Source organism: Mobula birostris, chromosome 2 (assembly GCF_030028105.1).
Source record: "Mobula birostris isolate sMobBir1 chromosome 2, sMobBir1.hap1, whole genome shotgun sequence".
Taxonomy (NCBI): domain Eukaryota; kingdom Metazoa; phylum Chordata; class Chondrichthyes; order Myliobatiformes; family Myliobatidae; genus Mobula; species Mobula birostris.
In genome coordinates, this window is record NC_092371.1 from 194,670,579 (window position 1) to 194,686,930 (window position 16,352).

At 42.6% G+C, this 16,352-nt stretch overlaps 1 protein-coding gene across 3 annotated transcripts in view; it reads right to left on the minus strand.

The window, feature by feature from the left end:
• The window catches only part of nbas (NBAS subunit of NRZ tethering complex), a 304,149-nt gene that overhangs the window by 58,343 nt on the left and 229,454 nt on the right, over positions 1-16,352 (minus strand). For all 3 annotated transcript variants that reach the window (XR_011885018.1, XM_072251277.1, XM_072251278.1), the window contains 2 exons: positions 6,556-6,636; positions 6,267-6,462 (listed from right to left, as the gene is read on the minus strand). Coding sequence is in view for 2 of the 3 variants with exons in the window: in XM_072251277.1 (XP_072107378.1) it covers positions 6,267-6,462; positions 6,556-6,636 (277 nt within the window). In the remaining variant the exon portion in view is untranslated. The remainder of the gene's footprint in view (positions 1-6,266; positions 6,463-6,555; positions 6,637-16,352) is intronic.

A 16,352-nucleotide genomic window follows, 5' to 3' on the forward strand; every position in this document is an offset into this window, starting at 1 on the left:
ATCCGCTATTTCGTTGCCAGTTCTCCTAACCGGTCTCTCATTTTGCAGCCTTTCTACTTCCTCAAAACTACCTGCTCTTCCACGTATCTTCATATCGTCTACAAATTTTGCAATAAAGCCATCAATTCCATCATCCAAATCTTTGACATATAATGTCAAAAGAATAGGTCCTAACATAGATCTTCGTGGAACACCACTAGTCACCGGTGGGAACCAGAAAAGGCTCCCTTTATTCCCACTCTTTGCCTCCTGCTAATCTGCCACTGCTCTATCCATGCTAGAATCTTTCTTGTAATATCATGAGCTGTAGCTTGTTAAGCAGTCTCATTTGTTGCACCTTATCAAAGGCCTTCTGAAACCCCAAGTGCACAACATCAACCAATTCTCCCTTTGTCTATCCTGCTGATTCTTCAAAGAATTCCAAATGATTTGTCAGGTAAGATCCTCCCTTGAGGAAACCATGCTGACTACCGGCTATTTTATCATGTGCCTCCAAGTACCCTGAGACCTCATGCTTAATAGTCAATTCCAACACCTTCCCAACCACTGAGGTCAAACTAACTGGCCCATAGTTCCCTTTCTTCTGCCTCTCTCCCTTCTTGAAAGGTGAGTGACATTTGCAATTTTGCTGTCTTCCAGAACCATTCCAGAATCTAGTACTGATCTTTCAAGAATCACTAATGTCTTAACAATCTGTTCAGCCATCTCTTTCAAAACTCGGGCGTATACTATCTGGTCCAGGTGACTTATCCATCTTCAGATCTTTTAGCTTCCCAAGAACCTTCTCCCTAGTAATGGTAACTTCACACACTTCATGACCCTTGACACCTGGAACTTCCACCAACCTGCTAATGTCTTCCAAGGTAAAGACTACGCAAAATACTTATTCAGTTCATCCGCTCTTTTTTGTTTCTCATTACTACCTCTCCAGTGGTCCGATAGGTTTAAAAGGTGCCAAGGTGAGTAATTGTATTGCATGTAACAATTGTTATAAAAAAACAGCGGTATGCCAATAGCAAAAGAAATCAAAGCTTAGAGTGGCATTCCGTGATTAAGACATCAGGCTGTTGCATGACTGGCCTGTGAATCTATTAGTTTAATTTATATCCTGGTTCCTGGATGCCTGAGGATTTTGCAAGGTATATCAGACTGTAACCAATTTTGCTGCATTCTAATTTGGTGGCTGGGTTGACACTGAAAGATCTGGACAGTTTTATCCTTTTTCTAGTTGAACCTGGCAGCTTTGCCCCCTCAATATAAATGTTACTAACGTTTTATCCCATCAGCAAAATAGTTGGCAGGCCGTTAGTAAGGATCTAACCCTTCAACGTCCAGTGACAGCAGGGCTCTAGACTGTGGTCTTTCCCCATAAAGCCTTTATGGCGGCTGTACCAAACTTCATATTGCAAGGTGCAGTTTTATGACCCTCAGCACATAAAACTACACCTCACAATACGCCAGTTGCTGGCATACTCATGGGCACATCTTTTTGCTCTGTAAGGCCAACAAGTTTTCGACAGCTCGAAGTGCTTTTTCATGAAGTTTATATTCTTCTAGCAGCAGTTGATGACTGCCTCAAGTAAATGTTCCTAGGTGCAGTCCTGTGTTATGCAGCTGCCTGGGATGAACCTTGACAGAAATCACTGCATCCCTTTACAGACTTCGGTCTCAAACATGTAGTACACAAGCAAGTGTATTACATGTCTCACATTTTCTGCTGCCAACTTGAGGGCAGTTTGTATTTGTATTAAGACATTGCTTGTGTATCTGATGGGAAGGGCCCTTCTCACCAGCAGCCCAGTAAGATCTTGGTGCTAACCTGAGAGTTCTGCAGATGAGGTCTTCTGCTAAATAACTTTCTGCTTGGGCCATTTCAGAGGGTAGCTTAACATCTTGTAGGTCTAGAGAGATGCAGGCTGGACTAGATAAGGATGACCAACCTCTTCCTAATAGGATAGGTGGGTTTTTACAACAAAATTCCTAGTCATTATAACAATGACTATAATTATAAATTTAAATTCACTGGCTGCATTTAACTTCCTTAGTAACACACAACAAAACACTGGGGGAATTCAGCATGTCAGGCAGCATCAATGGAAGTGAATGAATAATCGATATTTCAGGCTGAGACCCTTCATTACAACTGGAAAGGAAGGGGGAAGATGCCAGAATAAGGTGGTGGAGGGAAGGGATTGAATACAAGATAGAAGGTGATAAGTAAATCCAGGTAGGTGGGGAGGGGGGTTGAAGTAAAAAGCTGGGGAGGTGATAGATAGGTAAAGGGCTAAAGAAGAAGAAATCTGATAGGAATGTGAACCATGGGAGAAAGAGAAGGAGGGGGTGATGGGCAGGTGAGGAGAAGAGTTAAGAGGGGAGCCAGAGTGGGGAATTGAAGAAGAGAGAAAGGGAAGGGGGAAAAGTTACCAGAAGTTAGAGAAATTTCTGTTCATGCCATTAGGTTGGAGCCTACCTAAAAATATGAGGTGTTGCTCTTCCAACCTGAGGACGGTGGCCATGGACTTGCATGTCAGAACAGGAATGGGGATTGGAATTAAAATTGTTGGCCACTGGAAAATTCTGATTTTTACAGATGGTGCAAAGGTGATTGACAAAGTACTCCCCCAATCTACATTGGGTCGCACCAACGTAGAGGAGGCCGCATCAGGAGCACCGGCTACAGTTGATGACACCAACAGAATCGCTGGGTCAATTGGAAGGACTGTCTGGGACCCTGAATGGAGCTGAGGGAGGAGGTGAATGATCAGGTGCAGCACTTCTTCCACTTGCAGGGATTAAGTGCCAGGAGGGAGATTAATGGGGAGGGACAAATGGACAAGTGAATCATAGAGAGAGTGAGCTGTGCAGAAAGCAGAGGGTGGGAGGGGTGGAGAAGGTAAAGAAGTGTTTGGTGGTAGGGTCCCATTGAAGATGGTGGAAGTTGCAGAGAAGTTGTACTTCTGGGACGCCTAGGTGCGACTTGAGTAGCAGCAGTACTCTCAATGGATACAATTAAATATTCCTGTTTCAGCCTGATACAGCTAAAAAGCACAACTGCTTCCAAGGTCAGTACAGTCAACAAAGATGTCTTAATACGTTTAAACAAACTATCGCTGCTTAAAACTGATGGAAACAACACCGATTGTGGTCTGAAGTGCCCACGTAGGATACCTCAGTGGAAGCATGGGTGCAGAGTGGGGTTACAAGTGTGTTTAATGAAACGGTGTTTTAAACTCCCTATACCAACTATCTTGCTGGTGAACGTACAGTCTCTGGTGAATAAAATTATTGGTCTCAGAGCTAGGGTGCTGAATCAGAGGGACATTAGGACCGCGTTTGTCCTTTGTTTCACGGAATCCTGGTTAACCCCTTCCGTACCGGATGCAGTGATTCAGATCGACGGGTTTACTATACACCGTCAGGATAAATCTATAGAGTCTCTCAAAAGCAGAGGTGGAGGAGTATGCCTCATGATCAACTCTTCTTGGTGCACAAATATATCAGTGCTGTCCCAATTCTGCTCACCAGACCTGGAACATCTAGCAGTAAAGTGCCGTCCTTTTTACCTACCACGTGAGTTCTCTGGGGTCAATCCGGTAGCAGTTTACATTCCACCTCAGGCCAACGTCAAGCAGGCTTTAGACGATCTGAGCAATGAGATCAACACGCACGAAATAGCACACTCTAACGCCTTCACCATTGTTTTGGGAGATTTTAGCAAGGCCAGTCTGAAAAAATCACTCAGCAATTACCATCAACAGATCACTTGCAGTACCAGAGGAAACAACACACTGGTTACACCACCATCAAGAATGCCTACCATGCTATTCCAGTTCTCACTTCGGGAAGTCTGATCACCTGGCTGTACTTCTACTTCCTGAGTATAGGCAGAGACTGAAGACTGCAGCACTAGTAGTGAGGACCAAGAAGGTATGAACAAGGGAAGCACAGGAGTGCCTACAGGACTGCTTTGAATCAGTGGACTGGACTGTATTCAGGGATTCATCTTCGAACCTGGATGAGTATGCTGCAGTTGTTATTGACTTCATTAAAACCTGTGTGGATGAGTGTGTGGCCACAAAGACTTGCTGTACATTCCCAAACCAAAAGCTGTGGATGAACCAGGAGGTACGTCGCCTGCTGAAGGCTAGGTCTTTGGCACTGAAGTCTGGCGACCCAGGCCTGTACCAGAAAACCAGGTATGATTTGTGGAGGGCTATATCAAGGGCGAAGAGACAATTTCAAACAAGGTTGGAGGCAACATTGGATGCACAGCAACTCTGGCAGGGTCTGCAAGACATTACTTCCTACAAAGTGAAACCAAGTAGCATGAATGGCAGCGATGCTTCACCACCAGATGAACTCAACGCCTTCTATGCCTGCTTTGAAAAGGAGAACACAACTACAGCTGTCAAGATCCCTGCTGCACCTGATGACCCTCTGATCTCTGTCTCAGAGACCGATGTTAGGCTGTCTTTAAAGACAGTGACCCTCGCCAAGGCAGAAGATCCCGCTGGAGTACCTGGTAAGGCTCTGAAAACCTGTGCCAACCAACTAGCGAGAATATTCAAGGACATTTTCAACCACTCACTGCTACGGGCGGAAGTTCCCACTTGCTTCAAAAAGGCAACAATTATACCGGTGCCTAAGAGGAATAATGTGAGCTGCCTTAATGACTATCGCTCAGTAGCATTCAAATCAACAGCTTTGAGAGGGTGATTATGACTGGACTGAACTCTTGCCTCAGCAAAGACCTGGACCCATTGCAATTTGTCTATTGCCACAACAGATGAACGGCAGATGCAACCACAATGGCTCTTCACACAGCTTTAGACCACTTGGACAACACAAACACCAATGTCAGGATGCTGTTCGCCGACTATAGCTCAGCATTTAATACCATCATTCCCACAATCCTGATTGAGAAGTTGCAACTAGATTCTCAACTTCTTAACCGAAAGACCACAATCTGTGAGAATTGGTGTTAACATATCCTTCTTGCTGACGATCAACACTGGCGCACCTCAGGGGTGTGAGCTTAGTCTACTGCTCTACTCTCCATATACACATAACTTTGTGGCTAGGCATAGCTCAAATACCATCTGTAAATTTGCTGATGATACAACTATTGCTGGTAGAATCTCGGAAGTGGACAGAGTGAGCAGTTTCAAGTTCCTAGGTGCCAAGATCTCTGAGGATCTAACCTGGTTCTAACATATCGATGTAGTTATAAAGAAAGCAAGACAGCGGCTATACTTCATTAGGAATTTGAAGAGATTTAGCATGTTAACACATACACTCAAAAACTTCTGTAGATGTACCATGGAGAGCATTCTGATAGGCTACATCACTGTCTGGTATGGCGGGGGGGGGGGGGGGGCTACTGCACAGGACCGAAAGAAGCTGCAGAGGGTTGTAAATCTAGTCGGCTCGATCTTGGGTACTAGCCTACAAAGTACCCAGAACATCTTCATGGAGTGGTGTCTCAGAAAGACAGGGTCCATTATTAACGTTCTCTAGCACCCATGGCATGCCCTTCTCTCACTGTTACCATCAGGTAGGAGGTACAGAAGCCTGAAGGCACACACTCAGCGATTCAGGAACAGCTTCTTCCTCTCTGCCATCCAATTCCTAAATGGACATTGAACCCTTGGACGCTACCTCACTTTTTAAAATATATATTACATCTGATTTTTGCATGATTTTTAATCTATTCAATATACATATGCTGTAATTGATTTACTTAATCATTTACTATTATTTTTATTTTATCTATCTTTTTTTTCTCTTATATATTATGTATTGCATTGAACTGCTGCTGCTAAGTTAACAAATTTCACGTCACATGCTGGTGATAAACCTGATTCTGATGTGTTGGATGTGGAGGCTTATGGGGTGATAGTTGAGGATAAGAGAAATTCTATTCCTGTTAAGAGGGCAGGAAGGCAGATGAGCACGGAATTCAAATTTGCATTTCTGATGGCCAGTCTAGTCTTCTGGGCAATACATTGGTAACTTAACCATCAACACTGTACCCTTATAATATCTATAAGGTGGAAAATTAGTCCTATAAATCAGAAGAGTTTAAAAAATCCATTTTAATTGAGTTCCCATTTATTTTTCCTGCTTTATGAGATAAAATGTAAGCACAATTACCAATCTGACAAGCTTGGATGCTATGTTTAGGTAACTGCTAACTCAAACACGATAAATCTTTAATATACTTTATTAAGATGATTACAAAGTAGGAAATAAAATAAACATATTACCTGTCTATCTGGCCAGCATGCCTTCAGAACAGCCTGAGTTCTGAACAGCACAAGCAACTTGCTATCCTCATCATTAAGTGGAAATGCCTGTTCAAGAATTTGCAAAACATCAATTCGGGGTTTTACAGGCAAATCTGCATCGCCACAGAAAGGTCTCAGCCATGCCAAGAGGTCATCTGAACATACGAGGTTGTCCCTAAATTACAAAAAGAAAAAAATTTAAATAGATTGAAATAAGGGCATTTGAGCAATTCTTGATTTAGTATCTTCAATGTAAAGTTGTACTTACCCATTTAAAACACTGGAGTGCACAGATTTGACGATACCTTCAAGAACTTGAAGTGGATCCTTTTCTGATGGAACACTTGTGCTGATCCCAGTGGGATAAAAACAACAAAGGTGGAGGTAAATGAATGGACATATACATTCTGCTAATCTAGACAATAATGGGAATAGAATTAAATTGAGCTGAAAATAAAAACTGGAAAATAAATAAGACTTTCCCTTTCCCATCTTGTACACCAAAGGAAATGGACCAAAAACCTAGTCTTTAGTTGTAAAATCCAAATTAGCATTAGGAAAGAAAATTTGCCTTCTCCGAAATTTGCAATCCATTTCCAAACATTTCTCACCATATGAGGAGACACCATCAGTGTGTTGTTCACTTGTGGTGTTCCTCCAAATGCTTGGCCTTTAAGTACTTATCAGTTAATTGGTTGCCATTACAGAAACTCAACTGTGGCATAGGGAAGGTTGTGCTGATTGATTGTGTGACGAACTCTGTGCATTGTCTAACATTTTGCCCGTATTGGTTTAAAAATGGGATCGAGGCTTCAGGACCTGTAATAACGCACAGAAGACAAGCTTTGGAGAATGAAGTCAAATGATGCTGACATTGTGAAATTCTATGGGCTTCCAAAGGTTCACAAAGCAGGAACATCCCTGTATCGTTACCAAGTTCCCCCAATTACATCCTAGCTACATGTTTTCCAAATTATTTCCCAAACCAGTCCTCATTATGGACTACATGACCCCTTTTTCATACAAACAAGAAGAACATTTAATTAAGTTTTAAAGTGATAGCTAGAATAGGAAGAACAATGTATAATAACTTTGACAGAAATTCTAATATATCCACAGAACTGAAATAAAAACCATCGAGGTTCACCCAATTCCAACTACTTTGTACAATGTTGTACAATTTCCTTAATGCCTGTCAGATCTGCCTGAACAAATGCATGAAATGTCCAACAGACTTGCAGGTTTTATTTTTATTTTAAAAGGTGAGGATGCTAGAAATACTCAGCAAGCCAAGCAGCACCTTTATAATGATAAAAAATTTATATTTTGGATTGACAACTTTTCATTAGAAATGAGAAAAACTAGAAACTAAGTTGCAGAGGAAGGGCAAGAATGCACAAGACAAACAGACTGTTTGTGAAAGAGCACAGCACAAGGTTTCAGCATCAAAAATGGTGACCGTGAACTTTTGGTTGCCTTTCCCTTTAACCTCCTGCACTGTCACTCTGAGCTATCTCAATCAGACATATTACAATTCTCAGGGCCAAACAATGAATTCTACAATTTCACAAAAAGCAATCTTTGCAGTTCGCAGTTTCTATCTCCCACAGATACTTCTCGATGTGCCATGATCCCCCAGCAGATTGCTTATTGTTCCAGGTTTCAGCATCTGCTGTCTCTTGTATCTTAATGTACTTCTGAGTCGAACAATATGTCTGAACGGCATGCAAAACAAAGCTTGCCACTGTATGAATAAACTCTTCTCGGGCTTCTAGCCAGGTACAGGTATTGATTTTTACTGACGTTTTGATGATAAACTATGCCATCTTCATCAGGGATGATGCCTGAGCAAGTCTAGTCCAGTGGTATTTACACCTCCATCGTCCGTCCCTCCTGATTGGTTAGTCCTCATCCAATCAGGTTTCCGCTATCCCACCTTGTTTACAACCGAATTCCAGTTCTTACTTGGAGGGAGTCCTTCATCTTTGTTAAAATTGAATATGGCAGTTTGTCATCGAAACTCTATCGTGTTAAAATAGATACCTGTACCCAGCTGGAACCCTGAGAAGAGTTTATTTTGTTATAAACGCCGGGAAAGCACTAGATCCTTTTTCACTTCCCTCCACCGGCAGGAAATTCACTGCAATATTTGTCACTTTGAATCATTGCATAATGAGAAGTCGAGGCTTCTTTGTTCTTTAGCTTTCCTTCTGAGATGCTGGGACAACGACATCATCCCCAAGTTCATGAAGTTGCGTTCTGTGGTGGCTCTACGATGAGCTAGCCAAGCGTTGATAAGGGAGTGCATCCATTACATTAGATTTGCTCTGGACATCAACACAAGCAGTCAACTGTCTCTTCACCTGTAGTACTCAGCCCTCTTGTCTCCTAGTGATTAGGAGTACATCGCCAGGTCCACTGCTGCGCAAGGTGAACTAGCTTCTCAAAGGAACACTGCGAGGCAGGTCAGCAAGTACAACAGACTATCCCAACAAAGTGTACCCATCCCACCATTGGACCCAGAAAGGTTTGTTCTCAATCAAACTGGACAAAGCATCGGTGAGGCAACTAGATCGGTCTTTGCCAAGGGGCTAAACCTCACTCCGGTCCCCAGAGCCAAAACTTATTGGGACTATGGTGGCGGAGTAGAGCAAGCAATCTGAAAACTACCACCGGGTACCGAGAAGGAGATAAGGATAGAGATCTGCATGGTCCTCATAAGGGCTGTTTTTCTGAAACCAAACATTACAAGAGGAGAGCGACTAGCCATCCAGACACTATGGCAAAACCCAGCCATCATGATTTTACCAGCAGACAAAGGAAATTTGAGTCCTTGGAGGAATACCACAGGACAGCCAAACAGATTCTGGATGATCCCATCTACAGTGTTCTACAGCGGGATCCCACCGATTCGATTATCAGGATGACCTCCACCTTACTGAAGAAATCTGGACTGGCAGCAAACAAATGCAAGACACATCTGCCTCAGGCTCTGGTACCACCAAGACTTTATGGGCTCCCGAAGATGCACAAGGAGGGATCTTCCCCACCTCCCCCACCCCCCACCACTCCCGAGGCCTATCATCAGTGAAATAGATAAATAGGTTCTCCGACTTACAATCTCATTAAGCATTTAACAACTATGCTGTCTCCCTCTGTTGTGGGCCATGATTAGCACATTACAAATTTGATAGACTTTGTTAAAATGATAACCAATATCCAAACGAACCTGGAGGACATAATAGTCAGTTTCAACGTGGTGTCCCTGTTCAGGAGACTTCCCATTAAGGACAGCTTGGTCCTCCTATGGTCAAGGTTTGATAAGGGTACATTGACCTTTTTAAGCACATACTTACATCAAAGTACTTCGTCCATAAAGGGAACTACTATGAAGAAATGGACGGAGTGGCCATGGGAGTGCCCTTGCTGCTGGCTATTGCTAATTTCTATATAGAGAACTTTGAGGAGAGGGCTCTGAGTTCATTGACCTTAGGCCCCAAATGTTTCTTCAGATATATTGATGACACCTTAGTAGTATGGCCTCATGTTCTCCAGCAATTCAACAGTTCCACAACCACCTGAACAGCAAACATCCAAACATTCAAATTACGACGCAGATGGAGAAGAATGGTTGCCTCCCATTCCTGGACATTCTAATATGACAGAAAGTATTATGATAGCCTCGGACATGGCATCTATTGGAAGCCTACTCACACAGACTCACCTCAACAATAACAACCACCATTATGCCTCCCAACATAAAGCAGTTCTTTATAACTTGATTAACTGTGCAAAAACTATTTTGGGAGTCTCCAGAAGAAAATAAGATGATTTCGCACGATGTTCCTACAGAATGACTACAAGGTGAAGGAAATCAATCGTGCCCTTAAAAGGGCCGATGGAAAAACCAGGAAACCTAACAATGAGGAGGAACTCGTCACTACCGTCTGTCTTCCGTATATTTCCACTGTTTCGGGAAGAACTGCCAGGATCCTGAAGAAATACTGAATTAATATCATCCACAAACCTATAAGAAAGCTGAAATTATAGTTTATGCAAGTCAAAGATAGCCTGGGACTCAGGATGGCTGGCATTTACAGGATTCAGAGCAGCGTATATCAGCTAGAAGTGATTAAAGTCTGTCACGAGCCTTGTGGCCCATCAGGCCGGTGCTTATGCCGGTTTCTGTGGCATGAAGCGAATGAGACTGCCCACCGCCCCCCCCCCCACCATCGTGAAGATAACCCCTAGCATTTTTGCTGGTACCCATTCTCAGCTGAGTAGACTGGAGCATTGTGTGGTTAAGTGCCTTGCTCAAGGACACACACACTGCCTCAGCTGAGGCTTGAACCCATGTCCTTCAGATCGCTAGTCCAACGCTCTAACCACTTGGCCACGCGCCACACAGCCAGAAGTGAAGCATTTTGGAAATCCACATCAAGGAGCATAGGGGGTATATCTGTTTGGGTTACCCGGAGAAATCAGCGGTAGCAGAATATTGCATTTGCAATGGCCATAGGATTGACTCGCCATGCCAACAGCTTTTGGGACCGCCTGGAAAAGGAAGCTATAAAACCAGAGGAAAAGAATTTTAACAAAGATGAAGGCCTCACTCTAAGTAAGAACTGGAATTCGATTGTAAATAAGGTGGGACAGCAGAAACCTGATTGCATGAGGTCTAACCGATCAGGAGGGTTGGATGATGGGGCTGTAAATACTAGACTTGCCCAGGCAGGCATCATCCTTAATGAAGATGGCAGAATTTGTCATCAAAACATCAGTTATAATCAATTTTTGCACCCGTCTCGAAGCCTGAGGAGTTTATTCAGACAGTGAAATCCTTTTTCACTTTTTACTGTATCTCGATATGTAGTTAGAGCTGTAGAACACTATGGCACAGAAACAGGACACTCGGCCCATCTAGTGTGTGCCAAATCATTGATTTGCTTATTCCCATTGACCTGCATCTGAACCATAGCTCTCCATACCTCTCCCATCCATGCATCAATAAGACTTCCTTTTAAATACTGAAATTGAACGCACATCCATCACTGCATTGGCATTTCACTCCACACTCTCACCACCCTCTGGGAGAAATTACCCCTCATGTTGCCCTTAAACATTTCAGATTTCACCCTTAACCCATGACCTCTCGTTGTAGACCCACTCAACCCAACCTAACCTATAAACTGCTAACCTATTCAACCTTTCCCTGTAACTCAGGTCCCCAAGTCCTGGCAATACCCTTTTAAAGTGTTTAACTGGAGTACGTAGAAATATGAACCTATCAGGCAGGAACTTGGAAGCATAAATTGGGAACAGACGTTCTCAGGGAAATGTACGGAAGAAATGTAGTAAATGTTCGGGGGATATTTGCGTAGAGTTCTGCATAGGTATGTTCCACTGAGACAGGAAAAGGATGGCAGGGTACAGGAACTGTGATGTACAAAGGCTATTGTAAATCTAGTCTAGAAGAAAAGAAAAGCTTACGAAAGGTTCAAAAAACTAGGTAATGATAGAGGTCTAGAACATTATAAGGCTAGCAAGAAGGAGCTTAAGAATGAAATTAGGAGAGCCAGAAGGGGCCATGAGAAGGCCTTGCGGACAGGATTAAGGAAAACCCCAAGGTATTCTACAAGTATGTGAAGGGCAAGAGGATAAGAAGTGAGAGAATAGGACCAATCAAGTGTGACAGTGGAAAAGTGTGTATGGAACCGGAGACAGCAGAGGCACTTAATGATTACTTTGCTTCAGTATTCACTGCGGAAAAGGATGTTGCAATCTGGCAATTGTAAGGATGACTTACAGCAGACTGAAAAGCTTGAGCATAAGATATTAAGAAAAAGTATGTGCTGGAGCGTTTGGAAAGCATCAAGTTGGATAAGTCACCAGGACTGGACAGGATGTACCCTAGGCTACTGTGGGAGGTGAGGGAGGAGATTGCTGAGTCTCTGGCGATGATCTTTGCATCGTCAATGGGGACGGGATAGGATCCGGTGGATTGAAGGGTTTTGGATGTTGTTCCCTTATTCAAGAAAGGGAGTACAGATAGCCCTGGAAATTACAAACCAGTGAGTCTTACTTCAGCGGTTGGTAAGTTGATGGAAAAGATCCTGGGAGGCAGAATTTATGAACATTTGGAGAGGCATAATATGATTAGGAATAGTCAGCATGGCTTTGTCAGAGGCAGGTCCTGCCTTACTAGCCTGATTGAATTTTTTGAGGATGTGACTAAACACATTGATGGAGGGAGCACAGCAGATGTAGTGTATATGGATTTCAGCAAGGCATTTGATAAGGTACCCCATGCAAGGCTTATTGGGAAAGTAAGATGGCATGGGATCCAAGGGGACATTGCTTTGTGGATCCAGAACTGGCTTGCCCACAGAAGGCAAAGAGTGGTTGTAGAGGGCCATATTCTGCATGGAGGTCTGTGACCAGTGGTGTGCCTCAGGGATCTGTTCTGGGATCTCTACTCTTCGTGATTTTTATAAATAACCAGGATGAAGAAGTGGAGAGATGGGTCAGTAGATGACACAAAGGTTGGGGATGTTGTGGATAGTATGGAGGGCTGTTGGAGGTTACAGCAGGACATTGAAAGGATGCAAAACTGGGAACAAGAGGCAGATGGAGTTCAACCCAGTTAAGTGTAAGGTGGTTCATTTTCGTATGTCAAATATGATGGCAGAATATAGTATTAATGGTAAGACTCTTGGCATCGTGGAGGATCAGAGGGATCTTGCATGTTGACTCTGTGGTTAAGAAGGCATACGGTGCATTGGCCTTCATCAATCATGGGACTGAGTTTAGGAGCCGAGAGGTAATGTTGCAGCTATATAGGACCCTGGTCAGACTCCACATGGAGTACTGTGCTCAGTTTTGGTTGCCTCACTACAGGGAGGATGTGAAAACTATAGAAAGGGTACAGAGGAGATTTACAAGAATGATGCCTGGATTGGGGGGCATGCTTTATGAGAATAGGTTGAGTGAACTTGGCTATTTCTCCTTGAAGAGATGGAGGATGAGAGGTGACCTGATAGAGGTGTATAAGATGATGAGAGGCATTGATCATGTGGATAATCAGAGGCTTTTTCCCAGGGCTGAAATGGCTAGCACGAGAGGGCACAATTTTAAGGTGCTTGGAAGTAGGTACAGAGGAGATGTCAAGGGGTAAGTTTTTTTATGCAGATAGTGGTGAGTGTGTGGAATGAGCTGCTGGTGATGGTGGTGGAGGCAGATACGATAGGATCTTTTAAGATACTCCTGGATAGGTACATAGACCTTAGAAAAATAGAGGGCTATGGGTAACCTGAGGTAATTTCTAAGGTAAGGATATGTTTAGCACAGCTTTGTGGGCCAAAGGGCCTGTATTGTGCTGTAGGTTTTCTATGTTTCTATGTTCCATTTTATTCACATGTTTCCTGCACATAGGTGACCAAAACTGAACACAATACTCCAAATGAAGCTTCGCCAACATATCCCAACTAGCATCCCAACTCTTCTACTCATGCCCATGGCTGCTGATTGATGGGACAAGGTTTGAGGAGTCAGGGTATTTATAAAGCTTTGAAATTTGCATCACCTGGCCTTTCCTATATGTGACATTATTAAACCAATTACATTTTTCTATAGATGCTGTTTGATCTTTAGGGTATACACAGAGTTCTCTATTGTTTCAGGTTTGCAGCAGTTACAATATTCTGCACGTGTTTCTTTTCTCTCCCCCTAATGCCAGTGGCGATTACATACCTGGATCGATGGTCTCCATCCCACAGATCCCACCCTAGCCACTTCCCATGTCTGCAACTTCAACACTTGATTTCTCACCTTCCGCCGAAGGAGGTTAATTGAACCAGAACATTGACTATGTTCCCTTCTCTAAAACATGCCCTGGCCTGCTGAATGTCTTTAGTATTTTCTGGTTTTGTTTCAGATTTCCAGCAGCTGCAGATCTTTATTTCAACCTATAATGTTGAGAAAACAGGCAGGATGCAGAAGGTCTTAGACAGATTAGGAGAATGAGGAAGGAAGTGGCAAATGAAATACAACATTGGAAAATGCATGGCCATGCATTTTAGTAGTAAAAATAAATGTGTGGACTATTTTCTAAACAGGGAGAAAATCCAAAAATCTGAGATACAGACGGACTTGGGAGTCGTTGTGTAGAACACCCTGAAGGTTAACTTGCAGGTTGAGTTGGTGGTGAAAAAGGCACATGTCATGTTAGCATTCATTTCACGAGGTCTAGAATACAAGAGCAAGGATGTAATGCTGAGGCTTTATAAGGCAGTGGTCCCCAACCTCCGAGCCGTGGACCGATACCGGGCTGCGAAGAATGCAGCAGTGCAGCAGTAGCCAGAATGCATCCAGCACATCTTTAAGAAAAAAGCCGAAATAAACAAGCTAATTAATTAGGTGCCTGTTATAAGGCACTATTGAGGCCTCACCTTGAGTACTGTGAACAGTTTCAGGCCCCTCATCATAGAAAAGATGTGCTGGCATTGGAGAGCGTCCAGAGGAGGTTCACAAGGATGATTCCAGGAATTAAAAGGGTTATCATACGAAGACTGTTTGATAGCTCTGGGTCTGTACTCACTGGAATTCAGAAGGATGAGGGGAAGGATCTCACTGAAACTTTTCGAATGTTGAAAGGCCTAGACACAGTAGATGTGGAAAGGATGTTTCCCATGGCGGAAGAGACTAGGACAGCCTCAGTATAGAGGGGGGTCCATTCAAAACAGAGATGCGGAGAAATTTCTTTAGACAAAGGGTGGTGAATTTGTGGAATTTGTTGCCACATGCAGCTGTGGAGGCCAGGTCGTTGGGTGTATGTAAAGCAGAGATTGATAGGTTCTTGTTTGTACATGGCATCAAAGGTTATGGGGAGAAGGCTGGGAACTGGGGTTGAGGAAGAGATAGAAAGAAAGGATCAGCCATGATTGAATGGCGGAGCAGACTCAATGGGCCAGATGGTCTAATTCTGCTCCTATGTCTTATGGTCTTATGTTAATTCTGCTTCTTGTTGCAGATGCTTTTTGATCTACTGAGTATTACCATCACTCTATTGTTACTTCAGAACTAAAGCGTTTGTTTCTTAATTACTATTTCCCCTCAATAAATTAATAACTGACCATCTCCTGCTTGTAGAAGTCTAACTAAAATATTCAATCTCATGCCCATTCTAAATTGTTGCAAACAACAAAGCAAAGATTTTAAAAATGTGCTGGGAACACAATTTTGCATTTCAAAGCTGTATTAGGTTGAGAAAGTAAGTCCCAATATGGTGAGTGCCAATTCAACAAGTTAAATTTCCAGATATAGCAAGTGACTTCTAGATGAAGCACAGAAATTATGGCACTATAAATAATGGCATTGGTGATTTAGTCTTAGTGCTCCTCTTTGGAAGCAAAATCATTGTGCTGAAATATAAATGATGTGTATTTATTCTAACATGCTATTTTAAAATATTTCAAATAACAATAAATATTCATGGAATGTTTTATCTATCTGAAGTATCCCTTAAACACTTTTGAACATTAGCTGAAAATTGACTCTATACAAGTAAAATCTCACATAGCAAACAGGAGTGGAATATTGCTGCACTGTAGGAAAAAATTGATCAGCATTTAAACTAGAAATTTTCCAACTGTACAACGGAGAAAGTCAGCAGAACCTTCAACCTATCTTGGTCAACTGCAACCTATAAATATATGTCCATATTGTGAAGGGAATGGGTAAAATCAATTAGAATTATTTCCCAGTTCATTGAGAAACCTAGAACGAAACAACATCATTCAAGAATTTGAACTAAGCCTAATAAAAGAGAGTTCAGGAAATAATGTTTTGCTGTTTTGCATTGAAAAAAATTGCAAATGTGTAACAATGCCTCAGAAGGCTATTAATGAGAGTCAATTGGATTGTTTTAGATAAGTGTTAGTTATAAGGCATTAAAATAAAGATCAGGTTTATAACAAAATGGATCTTCTGTAAGTTTCAGGATTGTTCTAACAAATGGAAGATACAGTAAATATTACGCCGAAGTAGGTTCGACTGTTCAAGTATTAA